The following is a 17,794-nucleotide window of genomic DNA, read 5'->3' on the forward strand; positions in this document are numbered from 1 at the left end:
TTTATACTATTGAATATGCCAATATGGGAATAACAAATACCGCGAAAAAGCTCAAAGCAAATTAAGTACTATCAAAATATTGTAGATGTGAACGAATCAGCTGTATAAATTCAAAAGATATGCGACATGTTAAGTCTGATTTTTAAACGCCGAATGCTTGGATATACTCTGGTTCGAAATCGATACTGATCTTGATTATAGCTACAATGGCGTTTCAAAGGCCACGAATAAAACATTTTAATTGAATATTCCCTGATTTAGACATCTGGAAAGAATTCACCACAGAAAGCAATGAGTAGAGATAACAGGTAAACTTATACTACTGAAAATCACATATATTATTCAATCATTTTGCAGTAAATCATAATTTAAGAAACACCAAACTTACTTTTTAACAACGACATAATACTGATATGTTTCATTACTAGGTATTACTACAATATTCATCGCCTAGCAATGAGTTGATCTACTATTTCTATTGGGGAAAAGAAACTCGACTTGAATAATGATTATTATAATAATCAAAAAAATAATTAATAAAATTCGATATTTGACAGCAAATCTCCTATAGCCAACCACGTAAACAACTGCATGACTTCGCCCGAGAAAACGAACAGCAATTCTAATAAACGAGAGAGTCCACATCGGACAAAATTGGACAATACTGATCCCGAGAAAGGACTTCTGAAACCGGTTTCGCGTCGTAATTCACCTAATTTATCAATGAGAGGTTGCGAGTCGCCAAGTCCAGCTGCCATGGCGGGAATACACGGGGTCGCAATGTCTCAAATTAACGCAAACACAATAGCTCAGCTTCAAAGTAACGTTAGACATGACGAAGAGGAGTCCGACGAGGAAGCGTCGGACAACAGCAGTGAAGACGGACCGAAAGAAATATTACCATCAAGCTCAATGTTTATATTTAGTTCCACCAATCCGTAAGTTGATATACTTTGAAATATGATAAACAATGCCCGGCATGAGCCATCATCAGATGGATGTTTCTACAATCTTTTTATCAAACAAATTCCTCAATTTTTATATGCGTATTATGAAAATGTTTTCGCGATTTGGCACTTACAAACTGATTCACATGTTCATAACCTTAAACCTCATTCCTAATCCTAAATGATATCTGAGTGACTGCTCAAATTGTAGTTGTTATAAATCATGGTTCACTTTTTACTGTTGGTCATAATTGCGAAAATATAATCGTTCTCGTGGAAATTACCATTGTCTCTCTCTCTCTCTTTTATCAATTTATTGTATTTGTGACATCATAATGTGACATATCGAAATCTTTCTCCCATTTTACAGGATCCGAGTCGCTTGTCACTACATCGTCAACATGAAATATTTCGAGACGACAATATTAGTTATTATCGTATTGAGCAGTATCACTTTGGCTGCAGAAGATCCGGTCAACAAGGAATCTTACAGAAACGACATCTTAAATTATTTTGATATTATTTTTACCGCTGTATTCACGTTTGAAATGGTTATAAAGGTAAGTACGAGTGGACGATACCAAATGCCGATTGCATTACACTCATGAACAAATTAGTATTTAATTATAATAGCGGCTCAGAGACCTGGCTTTGGCATAGGATTACTGATATGATTTTTATGAATGCTCAAAGCAACATCACCAGATTAATAACATTGTATCATCAATAGAGATGCCGCAAGCGAACACTGTTCCGAGATGTAGAAAGCACTTGTGCCGTGGATATGCCAATAGGGGTAGATAAACACAGGTGTTTACGAGCACTTCAACATTGTCTGGAAAACAGCTTGGTGAAAGAGAAGACTGGATTTTATTAATTAAAATTCTTTCCATTTTTACAGATGATCGATTTGGGCCTTGTTCTCCATTCTGGGTCTTATTTTCATAGTTTATGGAACATTCTGGATTTTGTTGTCGTATGCAGCGCTCTTGTTGGATACGGCCTCATGTGAGTATTGTTGTATTTTTGTTTTACGTTTCAACTCTTTTTAGATTGGATTCCTGTACTAACCATACATTGAAAAATTAATTTCCATGTAAACTTGAATTGGCGAAATTGTTCGAACTCTATTTTATCTGAACGATTCATATTGTTATGAATATTTTGTTGACGTATATTTGGGGTGAAATAAATTGATATGCCTAGTTTTTCCAAAAAAATTGATTTGCTTTTTTCAAACTTCCATCAAAATCCACAATGGTTTTTTGACTAATGATATGATCGACAAAAGCTGTTGGTAAGGCGAACTCGATTGACTCGTCTCGATACGGACTCGAGTCAATATTGATCAAAGGCTCGAGTTTCGGATTATCCGTGGCTCGACTTGACTCGTGACTCGCTGTTTAGGGATATCCACCAGTAAGTGTCAAACCGAACCATACGATTTTGTTTTGTATAATCCAGGGCCTCAGAAGACCCAACTCTCGATTTAGGCGTGATTAAATCACTGCGTGTTGTGAGAGTATTACGACCATTGAAAACAATCAAAAGATTACCAAAACTAAAGGTAAATGTATTTTTGTTATAATATGGTATTTTTCATATGGAATCGTCGTAGATATATATGATGATACAAGTGACCAGTCGTCGCAAATTTGAATTATTGTTAGTAGTTGTGATTTTCTAAATATTCCACTAGCAAATTGTTTATGTTCTATAACAGGTATTAGTCGAACTACTATAAAACCGGATATTTGGGTTTCGAATCTCGGCTAATCCATTTAGCTGCTCGCTCTCAATTTGTCATTTAGATTTTAAATGGAAGAAAAAGTTGAGATAGGGATTGGCTCGTATTCAAACATTAGAAACTATGGCTAAACAGTAGGTTCTCATCCACCTAGCCCAGTTTTTTCCGTATTTTTGCAACGTCATGTTGTTGCATTTGAATTGATTTAACTTATGATTTTATTTATTTCAGGCTGTTTTCATGTGTGTTGTCAACGCTTTCAAGAATGTTGCTACTATATTGATTGTCTACATGCTTTTCATGTTTATATTCGCTGTCATCGCTGTTGAACTGTTCAACGGAAAATTTTACTACTGTACAGATGAGTCGAAACATTTTAAAATGGAGTGCAAGTATGTATTATATTGCCTGTTTTGTATTTTTTTGAATGGTTCCACTCTGAAATAAGCTCTCAATGAGCACCTTCTGATACGTATTTTTGAGGACTGGCATTTTAGTGTAAATAACTAAAATTATTTTTTATTTATAATTTGTCTAGGGGCAATTATATTGAAGAAAATTCAGACGGTACTTATGCTGTTAAACCCAGAGAGTGGAAAAGACGAGATTTTCATTATGATAATGTACTATACTCATTTCTCACTCTATTTGTCATTTCAACTGGCGAAGGATGGCCGGAGTGAGTATTTTTAAAAGGCTTCCAGTCAATATTCTTAGAGTATCCCATTGTTAATCTTACCTCAACCTAAAATCTAATACAAAAATGAATGAATTTACAAAATTGTTGATTCGTCAGACGAGTTTTCAGGTAAAATAAGATATCGGTACAGTTCAGGATTTTGTTATATAAACAAACAAATGAGGGTGTTAGGGGAACAATTGGTTTGCAATTAAGAGTTCTCGAATATTAAAGCGTCAGAGGTTTACTCCCTTTTCCATATATTGTAACGAAATAACCATCGTATGCGAATATGTATCACACAGTGAAAAATCCTTAGTCATGGCTTTTATGTTTCCTAAAAACTATTTTTTTTTAGCTTTTATGCAACATCTCCCCGAATATAACCTACTACTCAAAAGTAGGGGCCTGATATGATTTGGAACAGACAAAACAATATTTTTCACATCTGGTTGAGTTTATTAAAACATAAGAAATAGTAAAGACATCGTGCTAATAAGTTTACTTTTTCATTTCCAGTGTTCTGTGGAACTCCATTGAGTCAACTTCTGAAGACCAAGGTCCCATTCCTTACAATCGCATGGAAGTTTCACTCTTTTACATCGTCTTTTTTATCGTTTTCCCGTTTTTCTTTGTCAACATATTTGTGGCTTTAATCATCATTACTTTTCAACAAGAGGGAGAAGACGCAATGTCAAAATGTTCACTTGAAAAGAACGAGGTACAGTAAAAAATGTATATATTTAGAACTAAATAGCATCACTTTGTTGTTCGCTTACAAAAACGATATTTTGAGATAGAAATATATTAAGATATATGATATCCCCAACCATCGACGTCATTGAAATATTATGATGTAACAATTGTCGCAAATTAATATTTTAAAATGTGAAAATAATACTCAAATCTAATTTCGTCCCAATATTAAATTTTGAAAGCAGTATGTAAATAAATATAACAATGTATATAATATACATAATGTATAATATAATATAAAATATTATTTCTCCATAAACGCTTTGTTATTTATGTTTTCCTTAGCTTATCATAGCTCGATAACAATTAAATATATCGATTCTTTTGTTTAGAGAGCCTGCGTCGATTTTGCTATTTCGGCGAAACCTCTGACGCGTTTCATGCCCGCAAATAAAAGCGGATTGCAATACAGAGTATGGAAGATAGTCGTTTCTCCCGTCTTTGAATGGTTTATTATGGGGCTTATTGTGCTAAATACGATTGTATTGATGCTCAAGGTAAATGCATTGTTATATGTTTGTTCGTGTACGTGTGTTATAACATATCTAATATTGTACTTAATATTAGTATTTCACACGAATTTTAAGCTTTTGACTGACGAATACAGTGAAAAAAATTAAAATAAAAAAGTTTCCACATTGTTTTTATTTGAACGACGAATGAAATGTAAGTCTTCTTGTCATCGCGAATTAAGTGAAATACGCCAAACCCTTCACTTGTATTCAAAAACGTCATTATATTACAAATCACCGCCCTATATTATTCTACATGAAACTACGTCGTGAACAATGAAAATCTGCGGATCATACTGAGTCAGGGGCCGTTCAATCATCACATAATATTTTTACTAATTAATATCAGTGCTTTTTCTTTTCCCATTCCCTATAACTGTTGTTTTGTTGTGAAATCAACAGCTAATTCGAAACAATTTGTTAATGTACCATATTTTTGAAAGCGGGGAAAAAAACAAGGCCGTGTAAATAGTTGAAGCAATAGTACCATGACAGTACCGTGTTCTCATTCTCCTTATCCAAATCTTCAGTCCTTTTTCAATACCCACTTGTATATTTGACGTTTGACAGTTTGACGGCATGAGCAAAGAATACGAAGACAGCTTGCACAATTTGAACATAGTTTTTACAGCACTCTTCAGCCTTGAATGTTTTATCAAAATGTTCGCCTATGGCCCTTTGGTAAATTTTGCTCGAAAAAAAAATTAAAAAAAATAACTATACTGTCTGCTAGTATGCCTCTATGCGCACGAATTTATGTACTTACTGCTTCATTTATGTGCAAGCTCAAAGTTATTTTGTATTTACAGCTTTTGTTCATTAATTTGTTTCGTTTTAACATCTTATTTTTATATTTGACCTTCGCGGTCGTCATGGTCAAAGCATGACGTCATTTTGATGAGATGATGGCCGTGCCTGGCTGCCCATGTTCATGCATTAGGTTTTTAAAACAACATTTATATATTATATAAATATATATATACTAACATATTTCTGCATAGCGCAACTATGCATCATATTTTTGCACGACTATAATTCGGTCATTCGCGTATGCTCAGATCGTTGACGAAGCACCATCTACGCATACCTTGACTCGTTTATTTATTGCATATATTTTTCATGTAGCATGGCATTTTCGGCAATAATGCTATGTAATAATGCTATCTTTCTAAACCTGTCATTCAATTTTATTTTGTTCCTTTCTGTGACGTCTTAACCGATTGTGTTGTAAATGACCTTCGACCTTATCATCGCTTCGGAAACTACGTGAAAAAAAAAACAGGATCGATGGAGGATACAGAATTCAAGTCAATATGAAGATGGCCTCCACTACAGCAACTTAGCCTTTACTGGCCTCTTTACACTCGAATGTTTGTTAAAGATGATGGCGTTTGGCCCTATTGTACGTTACGGTATTAAACTTATAATGCAAGGTTTGGGTACGAATTTGGCGAAAAGTTTAGACGATTTCAAGTTTTCTCATCGTTCTTTCGATTTCATTCTATTGTTGTACGAGTTCAAATTTGCAATCTGAAGTTATATTGTATTGAAATCTTCATATAAAAAGGCCTAAAATGATGAAAAACAATGACGTAATTTTAAGATTTGTATGATCTTTGTTTTTAAAAAGTATATAAAAAATCTAAAAAAATATTTCAGCATGAAACTGTTATAATTTGCAAAAAGCATGTTTTCTTTTTGCTATTCATGTTTTGAAAAGCAAATACGCTCGTAAAGTGCATGGTACATGTAGATTTAATTTTATTAAAATTAATTTTACTTTATAATAACGTAATAAGTTCAATACGTAAGCCAAGTTCTACACATTATTTTTGGTGGAATCTAAAGATTTGGACACGATTCAATTTAAGAAATACATATTTTTAAAAACATTACAAACCATAAATTTTTTAAAAATGTTTTGCAATACATCTGGGAAACTGCCACCATAATTTCATTCTTTTGTTGTGATATTTGATCAAAAACGTTTTACAAATTCTCTTCAAAATCTTCTTCTTTGCTACATGCTTTTCGCTTCATTAATCCCATTTTGTGTTTTCTCATAAACCAGAATTATTTCAAAGATGCCTGGAATTCTTTTGACTTCATCACTGTTCTTGGGAGCATTGCTGATGTTTTGATTACTCTACTGGCGGTAAGTACCAACTGTATATTGTGAACTTCCAAAGTTGATAATTAAAATTTAGTGAAAATGCAGATACAAAAAAGCGACACAAATTCCTGTTTCATTCTTGGGGTTAAACTGTATTAAATTATTATAGCGAAATTGGCTATAAACGTTCCAACCTTATTTCTTCCATGTTTAATCGTGTATTTTGGTCAACTAATAGCTTGCCGGAATATACACGCGTACGGACAGCCATCTGTAAAACTAAAAATGTTCATGTGTTTGGACTATATTTGAGTTGAAAATTGGGTAATTTTAGTATCAGTGTAACTTTAGGTTTACAAAATCATCTTAGTAGACTGAGACTATTATACGCTTGTAAACATTTTGTCAAATTCAGAACTTACAACGCCAATATTTGCCTCCTGATCAGCAGGTTACTCTTTACATTTTTCAAAGTATACTTCAAACTTTTGCTTTTAAACAGTTTGAAGTTTTCCATGAACGTACGCTATTGGTTAAATATATAACCTAATAAACTTTTGAGCACTGTGGCGTAAAAGAAGCGATAACATGGCAAACTAATTTGGGCTGTATGCGTTGTGATGCATCTTAAACTTATTTACTCTAAGATGCAGAGTATGCTTGTGAAGAACGGTATTTGAGAGATGCGTTTGACGAATGATAATTAAAAGTGAATTTGCTACACTGTGCCTAGTAATCTTTACATTTGATTTAGTTTTTCAATGTGCATAAATTTTTTACATTGGTCATTCCCGCAATAATAAATCGTTCCACAATAATGGATATATTGATGTTGATAGATTTTGGAACACCAAATTATTCGAACTGGCACATAGTCGTCAATCGGATTATATAGGGTCTTATGAGAGGACTTAAATCGCAGTTTGAATTTATATCCCATCAAGTATATATCTCAGTTGAAAGTATTTGTCGATTTACAGACAGGCAACATTGGGCCCTCCGATAACTTGTTTGTGTCTAAATGCACAATGATGTATCATGTATCAAAGGGTCGCACTGACTTTTACTAATGTATGACTCTGATAAATTTAAATTGGAAGCTACCGTCTTTCTTGCTTGAGCATCTTCTATCTATCTATGGCAGTATTTTGCATCTACTAGCAAAATATGTTATCTTTTCGTGTGTTGGTTTTCAAACGTATTATCGTTTGAAACCCTTACTAGTTTTATTTCTATCTTCTCTAATCATATTGCTATGAAATTAGTCAAAGGTGGTTGTGAAAGTCTTCTGACTCGACCATTTATTGACTCGTTCATGCATTGCATTTATACACTATCGTTTTGTGGTCAACTTCAACTACATCTGAATACCTGTCTAGCAACAGGGTTCGTGCCTATATTTTAATTTTCCAAGTTGCTAAGTCGTCTTGTTTCAAAATAAAAACTTTTTCTAACATCTATACATTTGGATCTTGACTGTCACACGTCATACCACTAGCAAATCATTCAATTTGATTTTCAATAGTTTTCAGAAAGAAATTGCATTATTTATAGGAGCAAACTCTTTGCCATTAGGAATCATTTTTCATTGCACCTCCATTCTTTCTATATTTTGTAATTGATGATATAGTGTAGTTAGATTCTATTCTTGAAATTTCTTCTTTTATTTTTAAAACTCCTACAGCACATGAGACAAGAATCGGAGGTAATATTATAATATGAAAACAAGTGCACAAAACTTTCACCCATAATTTTAACATTATTTATATTTAGTTGTTTACCATTAACACACGAAATATTCGTGTTGAAAATGGGCTGCAAAGCCCCGTGTCATTGTCAATGTACACTATATTTGTGATTTGGTTATCCCATAATTTTGAAGTTAATTAACAAAGTTGAAGTTGTGCATTGCTGCATGTTCTATATCTCATATTGCATGGTTGTTTTTACTATTACTGGTAATTGCATGAACGTGAATGACTGATGCACTACTCAAGCGACGGAAAATAATGTCGAATGAAATCAATAAAATTGAAAAACGGAGCGTACCTACCACGAGTATATCGGGTTTTCGAACACCAATGGGTAAAATCGGTTTATCTTTTGCCAATTGATATGAGTGGTGCAACAGCACAATTCTACATTAATACACTTGCATGAATTTGCATTTTTCTTTTCCTTTCATTCACCATTTTATGCATGCATAGCATGCTGATCATTTTTTACAATCCAGTAACTAAAAATCCAGCATTGATCATATATAATTTCGATCTATCAGCTGAGAATTGCACAGTTATTTAAGCGAAATGAATTTTCCAATGCAATACAAAAAGACCTTGTTTTCGTAACATTGAATAATTGACCCACAATACCTTTCGTCAATATTTTAGGCGCAATTCAAATTAAAAAAGTCCAGTAAACTTATATTTCATTAGATAAATTTGAGCGTATGTTATGCCATATAAAAATATAAATAAATATTCACTTGTAAGCTTTTTATTACTACATACGGTGTATGTCATATTGGAATAGGAAGAATCTTCCATTAAATACAGATGATAAAAAATCGGCAAAATGCCCTCTTGACCACAAAAAAGACAATTTGTGTTAAAATATATATACGTTAAATTTGACTCGTTCAAAGTATTAAAATGAGCTTTTTGGATTAAAATTTCTCTGCAATTCTCAATGCGCTTAATTAGCTGGTAATTCACGCAAAATTTGTTTTATTTATCATTCACTGCTATGCTGCTCGGATTCTTTATCTGTGATCCTCTTGTAGCATGACACGGTAGGTACTGCTGAAAATCTTTTACGGGACGGTTAATAATAATATAGTTGTTTTCATTTATGACGCAACCCAAATAGATAGCAACTGTTAAATTGTAGCTAAAAAGTTCCAATTTTAATTTATTGGCAAGATAAATTTTCACTATTCGGACAACACAGATAAATTTGTGTTTATGTGTTAAGGACTTCATTATGATCTGTTCTTGTTTTTGTCTTTTTTCTTTCTACCAAATTTTGAAATGAAACTGTATCGTTTATGTGGTGGTCGATTTTTCATCTTGTACTTGGAGTTTTGTGGTGACTTCTGTTTGTGATACATTTTCACTACGTACTAGATGAAATAGTTTATGATGAGATTTGTTCATATCATTATCTTTATCAATCATGTATTGCTTCAATTTTTCCTTTTATGTTTGGCATGATCCAAACAGTTAAGTAAATAAAAAATATATAATTGTTTACGAAATAAGTTTTGTCTAAATGAAAATACAGAGAAATATATTTTCGTTTTTGTAGTGTGGTCGTCTTCTGAGCATTATCATTACGTAACATACATATAAAAACATTATATTGCACCATACTTATCATAGTTTCTGTTTTATATTCTTCTGCGTGCCAATAGTCTGGTTTCATCAACCTGAGCTTTTTGCGACTGTTCCGAGCGGCTCGTCTCATTAAACTCCTGCGGCAAGGTGAAACGATACGGATTCTACTGTGGACATTTGTACAGTCAATAAAGGTCGGTAAACCTATACTAGCTTTAATCTCAACTTATTTGTTGAAATATGTTTATCAAATCTGATTTCAAAAATTCGTATTCGTATCAGAAATTTCATTTCATTTGCACTGAATTATTTTTCTTGGCAACTGAAATCGCATTTTACTTTAGTTCTGCAACAACCTATAAATGTACTTTTTTTCATTTAATAGGCCCTGCCTTACGTCTGCTTGTTGATGGTAATGCTGTTCTTCATATACGCTATCATCGGTATGCAGTTATTTGGAAATATAAAATTGGATGCAGAAACTCAGATAAATCATCATAATAACTTCAGAGATTTTATACAATCTCTCATGCTGCTATTTAGGTGAGTGAATTCGAAGACAAAAGTATTACTTCTCTCATTTCTTTTGTAATACTTCTTTTGTCTCTCTGTTACTGCTCTCGTTTTTCTAATACTTTTTTTCTCGCTTTGTTATTTCTCTCATTTGATTGTAATACTATTTTCCTCTCTAAATTACCTCTCTCGTTTTATCTAAATTAAAGTTTTCAGTATGAAGTCGACTTGAAACCTCTCTTTGTATTTTCAGTTAATTTCGTTTTATAATACATTTTAAATTTCACACTCGAAAAAGCTTCGTGGGTAATTATACGTCGTATCGCGGGTTTTAAATTATCGGAATGACTCAGGCTTAGAAAAACTCAACCAATTTCTTACGCTCTGGGTTATGAGGTACTGTATAACAAAGTAGCTGAATATCAACATCTCTGACTCAGAAAGGGGCCCATTAGAATATCTAAAAGCTGCTTTCTTCCCAAATATTATTGTATTTGAAATTTATACTTTCGATCAATAACATCATTATTCTGTTAAAAATGTATTTATTGTAGGTCTGCAACGGGAGAGGCCTGGCAGAGTATTATGCTTGATTGCGTTAGCGCTGAATGCGATCCAAGGGCGGGAGCAGAAGACAAGAAATGTGGCAACATGATAGCATATTTTTACTTTACGAGTTTTATATTTTTCTGCTCTTTCCTGGTAAGTTACTAAAGTATTTTCTCAATTTTATCTTTTTAATCGGATAAATTTGAAGTCCTTTTATGTATGTATGAAGTCGCATCACAATATTATTCATTTTGTTAGATGCTTAATCTGTTTGTTGCTGTAATCATGGACAACTTTGAATACTTAACGCGCGATTCATCCATACTTGGTCCTCACCATTTGGACGAGTACATTCGTGTTTGGGCGGAGTATGACCCACAGGTAAGATGTACATAAATATATTTCTTTTTTTATTAATTGTACCACAAATGCTCATTATTGGACCAAAAACTCAGCCTGAAGCCCATTCATACGAAAAAAGAATTAAAACACAGTCTATGTTTGTCAGCTTGGCCCAGTTTGTTTAATAAATTTCACTAATTCTGCTCCCAGTCACATCGACGTGATTTAAAGCTGACTCAAGCTTAACACATTTAAGAAAGCTCCAAGAAACACGCCTGATGTTTCGATGGTATTTCATATAGTACCATGAAAGTATTATTTACGACCGAAATATCTGCACTTTCATATAGTACCATGAAAGTATTATTTACGACCGAAATATCTGCATTTTCTATGATGATAATATGCGAGGGGAGAGAAAGGCAGTAGTTAATCGGAAAAGCTTGAAACTCGTTCACTTCCAAACTCCTTTGTTTAATGTAGAGGCCTTCCAACCATATCTTTACCTTTTGTATCCAGGCAACAAGCTATATAAAGTTTTCGGACATGTTTGATATGTTACGACACATGGAGCCGCCTCTGGGGTTCGGGAAAAACTGTCCAAATCGCGTTGCATATCGAAGACTGATACAAATGAATATGCCTTTGAATTCCGAAAAAAAGGTTAATTTTACAACAACGTTAATGGCGCTTATTAGAGCGTCGTTGCAGATAAAAATTCTTCCACAGAATATTGATGGCGCTGGGAAGACCTACAGGTGAACTTATCATTTATGTGCTTTAACGCATTTTCCAAAATCCATCTGTAGCCAAGTTATATAGTAGCCTAAATTACATTTTAATGATGTGTATGTGTGACTCGTTTACCTGAAACGCGAACATGGCGGGCATTGGTTCAGTGTACGAAACGAGTAAAACTGATATCAGTGTCAAATTCCATTCAACTTACTTTTTTGTCAATTTCTACTTTTTTCATTTCAACAGAGATCAAAAAGTGCTTGATGATCAGCTGAGAAAAGAAATCAAACTTGCTTGGAATAATCTTGATCAGAAAAAACTTAACTTATTGGTGCCTCAAGAAAATAGAGAAAATGGTAACTGGTTATATTTCCATCGTACTCTCATGGAGTTTTCAGGCGCTCGTGTTATTCTGTTGATAAATATATAACAGATTTGTCATAACTTGTCGTGTAAATTTACATACGTCATTGAAGAACCATAGTAATGCACCTATAAAAAATAACCATATCTGTTTTCCCCAGATGTCACAGTTGGTAAAGTCTACGGAGCGTTGCTAATGTACGAACACTGGAGAGCATACAGGAGTCGACGTGATGGAAACACGACTGCATTGGCGCCACGCAACGCCGTAATGCAGACAATGGCGAGCGCGGACGATCACGATGGGCATAATTTGAGGATGGCTAGAGGAGCTAGCTTGGCATCCATTGTGTCTGCAATTTCTGCGAAGGTAGCCTACACAAATGTTCAATAATTTTGTTAAAAAACTAGAAACTATGTATGGAATAAATTGGACATGTTGAAAATAGCCAACGTTTTAAATCGTTAACTGTGGATGATTCAACTAACACTTAACAGCGCTCCACATCCTATCTGCATTCATCTTTTTGCTTTATTCTAGAACTAAATATTTGTTATTCGCTTCTGCTCATGCATTTAACATATGAAATAATTCTTATTGAAAGAGTTGTTTATACTCCTCATATTCATTAGCAATATAAACGTCAAACGTTCCACTGTGCATCAAGAAGCTCTGTACTCGAACGACCATTACACCGTCCAATGAAATTTCTAGTGTAAGTTTAATTTATTAAAATACGTCTGTCATTTTTTAAATTGAATTTTACTTTTAGAGTGGAAGAGAGAATGCATTATCTTATGAACCAGGTGGAAGTAATCTGCGAGTGCCAGGAACTCAGGTAAACTTTTATTTCGTTCTTCTTTTTTAAATTTTTTTTACAGTTTTGGTCGGGAATGAAGTCTACATCAAAAGAAATTCTGTTACTTTTAATATCGATTAATAATTACTTAATGATCACATTCTGATACGGTCGCCATTTCTAGAGCGAAGAAAAACTGGATCATACCGATAACGACAAGCATAGTCACGATACAGTGCCCTCAGCCTATACGAAAGATGACAGTGAATTGTCTGTCAAACATGAAGAAAACCCTTCTAGACTCAAAGCAACATCGCCTACAATAGATGAAACTGTAGCATTGTTGCGACATAAGCAAGACGACAGTAAATTCGTGACAATGGATGTTCCTGCCAAAAGTGCTGTTATTCGTAGTCCGTGTCAGTCCACCAGCAACTCGATGACATATAACTTTATTCCGTCGCCGTCTTCGCCTCGAAAAACAGTAACAAACTCGAAAGACGTTTTTGAGATGAAACATGACCCAGAAAATATGTCTCCTAAAATTAAACACGCTTATCCCAGAGATCTTCAACCAACATCTACATTATTCCAAGCAATGAGAGAACTGAGTCAGTCCCAATTATCGTTGAATCAAAAGTTTGATGGAAATTACACCTTACTGCCATCTACTGGCAATAAAAATCTAGGAGATAGTACTACGAATACATCTGCCTCTTCAGTAGCAGACTTGGAGGTTGGAATGGCCCAAACCCGCCTGGCACCCATTGTATCCATTACTGCGTCTAGTCCAGTAGAAAATAAATATTCCAGCTTTAGTCCACTGGATGATTCCTACCCCGATGTTTTCGGAGATACTTCTTCGGAGTCTTTGCAAATAATAGGCCGTCACGACCGAGGTCGAGTGCGCAGTCATCCACCCCGACGCTCGGCTTCAACGTCCTCCCGCCCTCATCGAGCTCGGCCATTAGGAACGAAACGATATATGGTCGTAAACAATAAAAAACGATTAGCATCGAACACAAGTGTTATAAACTGTAGGGAAGAAGACATTTCGGAGCCGACAAGAGCCGTATCGATGCCGAAATTAAATGAAATTGAGGTTGGCAAATTTGATGTCATCATCATCATTATCATGATCATTAATGCGCTCTTTGAATTACAAGAGCTTGCCTGTGTCGCATGTCCACATTGCAAAGAATGATTGTAACGACATAGTTATCAGTTACAGCCTCGGTTCAACAAAACAACGTCATTTGTGATATAAACCATTAAAGAATCACATATCTGTAGTTTATCATTTTCAATACTTCCTAATTACTTTTTGTGATCATACCGTTACACGTTTTATTAGGTATTTCGCCTCGTGTTCACTCTGCATTCCAGTCAACAACGAACTATTATTTATGTTAATTATTGTGACATCACAACCTATGCATTTACCTCATTTCTGAAATCAAAAAATTGTTTGCATTTTTTTCGTTGTCAAGTGTAATCATTGAATGTATGGTAGAACGCTAGACCGTGATTGCCCAGCGACATCTAAAATAATTGGTTTTGAATGTAGAGTGACATTCGTCCTTCATCTTTTGTTAGTGAACATGAATTTACCGAAACTTCGTCAGTTCATGATATCATAAACGTGTTGCAGCAACCATTGAATTAGCCAAATACCCCAAAATTTATTTTACGTCAATTTGTTTTTGCGCGTTTAGACTCGGACGTGTCAAAGAATATACTTAAAACAAAAATTGAAATCAAGTTAAACTTTTACATATAGGTACAATTTATGTAAAAAAATAAATCAAATTTGGCATATTGGGTGATTCTGCCGTATATAAAATTCATCGATGTTTTGGAAATTAGAAATCAAATCATTCACGAAATTCTTGAATATCAAATTTTCTGTTTAAAATGATTATATCCCGTTTATTACAAACAAGTGTTGAAATTTTAAAATTTGTGTAAACAGCCACTACATCGTTGAAATTACAGTAACCTCTTCCGTTGGTGCATAGCCTACTCATTTTACAGCCTTCGTGAGGTGGTAGATATGCACATCAACGTAGTGAGACTGATGCAATAATGTATGAATTGTAAACTTGAATGTACAAAAAATAAATTAGTTTCCATAGTATCTGATTGTTTATCAATTTGTTCTTATATATATTATTTTATTCCATTAGCCTCAATACGTCGACTTGGGTTCGGATCGCAAGAATATGAAGCGCTCATCGAGCAATTTACATATAGAAAACGACCACGTTCAAGCTAATGTAAATGGATATCACAGACAAGGGCTGGGTAAATATTTTAGTTTTCTGCACGTGTTTTGTTGTCAATATCTGTCTGTACTCGTCAATGATTAGAAAATAATTTTCACTTATTGAAAACAGCGTTTGACAAAATTCTTTAAACAACGTTTGCCACTAAGCGCAACCCCATGTCCGTCACTAACCGAATATTTCAATTATTTACGATTGTATGTCCCTCTTTATCTGCTGTCCAGTTATTTTATATTTGTGATGTGATATAACAGTCATCAAGTACTTGATAAAAATCCCGTTTAACGCCTACTCTCTCACTTTAAGCACGTAGTTGTAAATTTCTCTCCTTTTCTTTTTTTGCATGTTGTATGTTGTTTCTCTCGTCGTTTTTTTGGTGTGATGTCTCTCTCATTCGTAGCTCGTTACGATTCTGGTGAAACATCATCTTCGCACACTTCACTGAGCACCGATTATTCACCTGTATCGACGGAAGAAGATGCAGAAAGTTTGAGCGAAAGCGAGTGGGATATTGCTGTACCACCTTCGCCATTACCTCGTCGGAATTTGAATTTCAGCAACAATATCGTGAGACGGAACAGCAGCAGCGGTGATCAGTGGTCAATGCAAAAACATCCCAGTTACCTGCCCCCAAAGGAAGGAACTACTTTCTCTTCCGCGACGTTGCCTTCTTATATGCCAGTTACTAGTTCCTCTCATAATCATAGAACCAAAAATAGCCTGAAAAGAAGCCTGAAGAGAATTCTCTCTAATGAGAAAACTGAACGAACTGAACAATACGATGCTGGGCAAGATGCCAAAGCATTTGACGCGATATTCATGCAAAATAATAAACCAAAAATACCGGCTCACAAGCGACGTTATACTGGAGGAAGACAAAAATCTAGACTGTCATCGGCACCGGTTACCGGACAGGAAACACGTCGAAGGTCGAGAGACTTAGGCGCTGTTCTTCGACGAAAGGCCAGAAATACCAAACGCCTCGAGATCATAGGAGATTCGATAACGTCAAGTGATGACGCTTTTATGGCAAACACTGATAAAGCGAAGCCCCTTGCTGCACGTCAACGTTCACTGTTTTTGATTCCTCCCGCTAACGGACTGCCAGCCCAACTTGTTGTCACTGACACAGAACCTTCAGACGAGACAAAAGATAATTTGAATTCAATTAACCAAAAACAGAAGTCAATAGAACCAAAGCCACCCCTGCGTAAAGTCCATCCATCTACAGTAAAAGATACTTCGTTACAAAACGGGACTGCTTCTTCAGAAGAGTTAGACATGTTTTTCAAGGCCGGGTCCACACCCAAATTTCACTCAGCGCCAGATAGCGATGACTCTGATAACGCCTCATTTGGCAGTACTCGTACACCTTTCCCCAATTCAATGCCTGTACGTATGGGTCCGTTGAAATTGTTTTCTGATACCAAAACTCGTATGTGGCTCGGAATGGATGTAGAACAGAATGATGTATTGAAAAGTAACAACATCAGACTCTGTAAAAGTTGTGATTCGATTCTTGTATCAGACAGTTTTTATGGTAAAATATGCACTTCGCCATTTTGTAAGTCCTCTCCTTTCATGAAGCCTCACCCACCACGGGATAATATTACTCCGAGATCATTTAACACTAATGGTACACGAAGTCAAACGCCAGATACCGTAGCGACGCTTACGTCGTTGGAAATGAAAGACCTTCCAGATACTTCAAACAAACCCGTCTACCACAATTTTCATACAACATATAGGTCGCATCGTCCTCCAGACTCTAGAAGAAAGTTTTCCGTTGGTCAAGATCACAATAGCGAGGTAGTTATCGAACCTATCGCCCCAGAAGCCAAAGCTAAATTTGGTTTCAATCCAGTCAATCAAACAGAATGGTCAAGCCGTCCTAATCCTAGTTACGTTATTCCTGAAATCCCAGAATTGGACGACGCAAGTCACGATACAGCTTACGCCGAAGGGAGCAGTACCGAAAGTGCAAAATGCGAAAACATGCATTCAACTGTAAAACGATCGCATAGCATGGAACATGCTGGTAAAACTATTCCAACAACACTGCCTCGAATAACAGTATCCCGTGCATCAATATCAGTCCCTGCAGAGCAATCTCGC

The 17,794-nt window shown here is 35.0% G+C and overlaps 1 protein-coding gene across 5 annotated transcripts in view; it reads left to right on the forward strand.

Annotated features, from left to right (window-relative positions):
* LOC120344323 (voltage-dependent P/Q-type calcium channel subunit alpha-1A-like) overlaps nucleotides 1–17,794 on the forward strand; it is an 83,328-nt gene that overhangs the window by 60,903 nt on the left and 4,631 nt on the right. For 2 of the 5 annotated variants that reach the window (XM_078113108.1, XM_078113107.1), the window contains exons 24-45: nucleotides 262–308; nucleotides 558–938; nucleotides 1,318–1,507; nucleotides 1,849–1,955; nucleotides 2,412–2,514; nucleotides 2,926–3,086; nucleotides 3,233–3,373; nucleotides 3,893–4,094; nucleotides 4,462–4,626; nucleotides 5,924–6,043; nucleotides 6,713–6,796; nucleotides 8,439–8,459; nucleotides 10,167–10,283; nucleotides 10,475–10,632; nucleotides 11,157–11,304; nucleotides 11,410–11,532; nucleotides 12,013–12,251; nucleotides 12,478–12,587; nucleotides 12,756–12,964; nucleotides 13,368–13,433; nucleotides 13,579–14,496; nucleotides 15,581–15,698. In XM_078113108.1, coding sequence (XP_077969234.1) covers nucleotides 262–308; nucleotides 558–938; nucleotides 1,318–1,507; nucleotides 1,849–1,955; nucleotides 2,412–2,514; nucleotides 2,926–3,086; nucleotides 3,233–3,373; nucleotides 3,893–4,094; nucleotides 4,462–4,626; nucleotides 5,924–6,043; nucleotides 6,713–6,796; nucleotides 8,439–8,459; nucleotides 10,167–10,283; nucleotides 10,475–10,632; nucleotides 11,157–11,304; nucleotides 11,410–11,532; nucleotides 12,013–12,251; nucleotides 12,478–12,587; nucleotides 12,756–12,964; nucleotides 13,368–13,433; nucleotides 13,579–14,496; nucleotides 15,581–15,698 — 3,928 coding nt within the window. Of the gene's footprint in view, nucleotides 1–261; nucleotides 309–557; nucleotides 939–1,317; nucleotides 1,508–1,848; nucleotides 1,956–2,411; nucleotides 2,515–2,925; nucleotides 3,087–3,232; nucleotides 3,374–3,892; nucleotides 4,095–4,461; nucleotides 4,627–5,211; nucleotides 5,323–5,923; nucleotides 6,044–6,712; nucleotides 6,797–8,438; nucleotides 8,460–10,166; nucleotides 10,284–10,474; nucleotides 10,633–11,156; nucleotides 11,305–11,409; nucleotides 11,533–12,012; nucleotides 12,252–12,477; nucleotides 12,588–12,755; nucleotides 12,965–13,367; nucleotides 13,434–13,578; nucleotides 14,497–15,580; nucleotides 15,699–17,794 lie in introns of all 5 variants that reach the window. The other 3 variants (XM_078113110.1, XM_078113112.1, XM_078113109.1) reach the window with 3 other exon arrangements.

This window comes from Styela clava, chromosome 5 (assembly GCF_964204865.1).
Source record: "Styela clava chromosome 5, kaStyClav1.hap1.2, whole genome shotgun sequence".
Classification (NCBI taxonomy): domain Eukaryota; kingdom Metazoa; phylum Chordata; class Ascidiacea; order Stolidobranchia; family Styelidae; genus Styela; species Styela clava.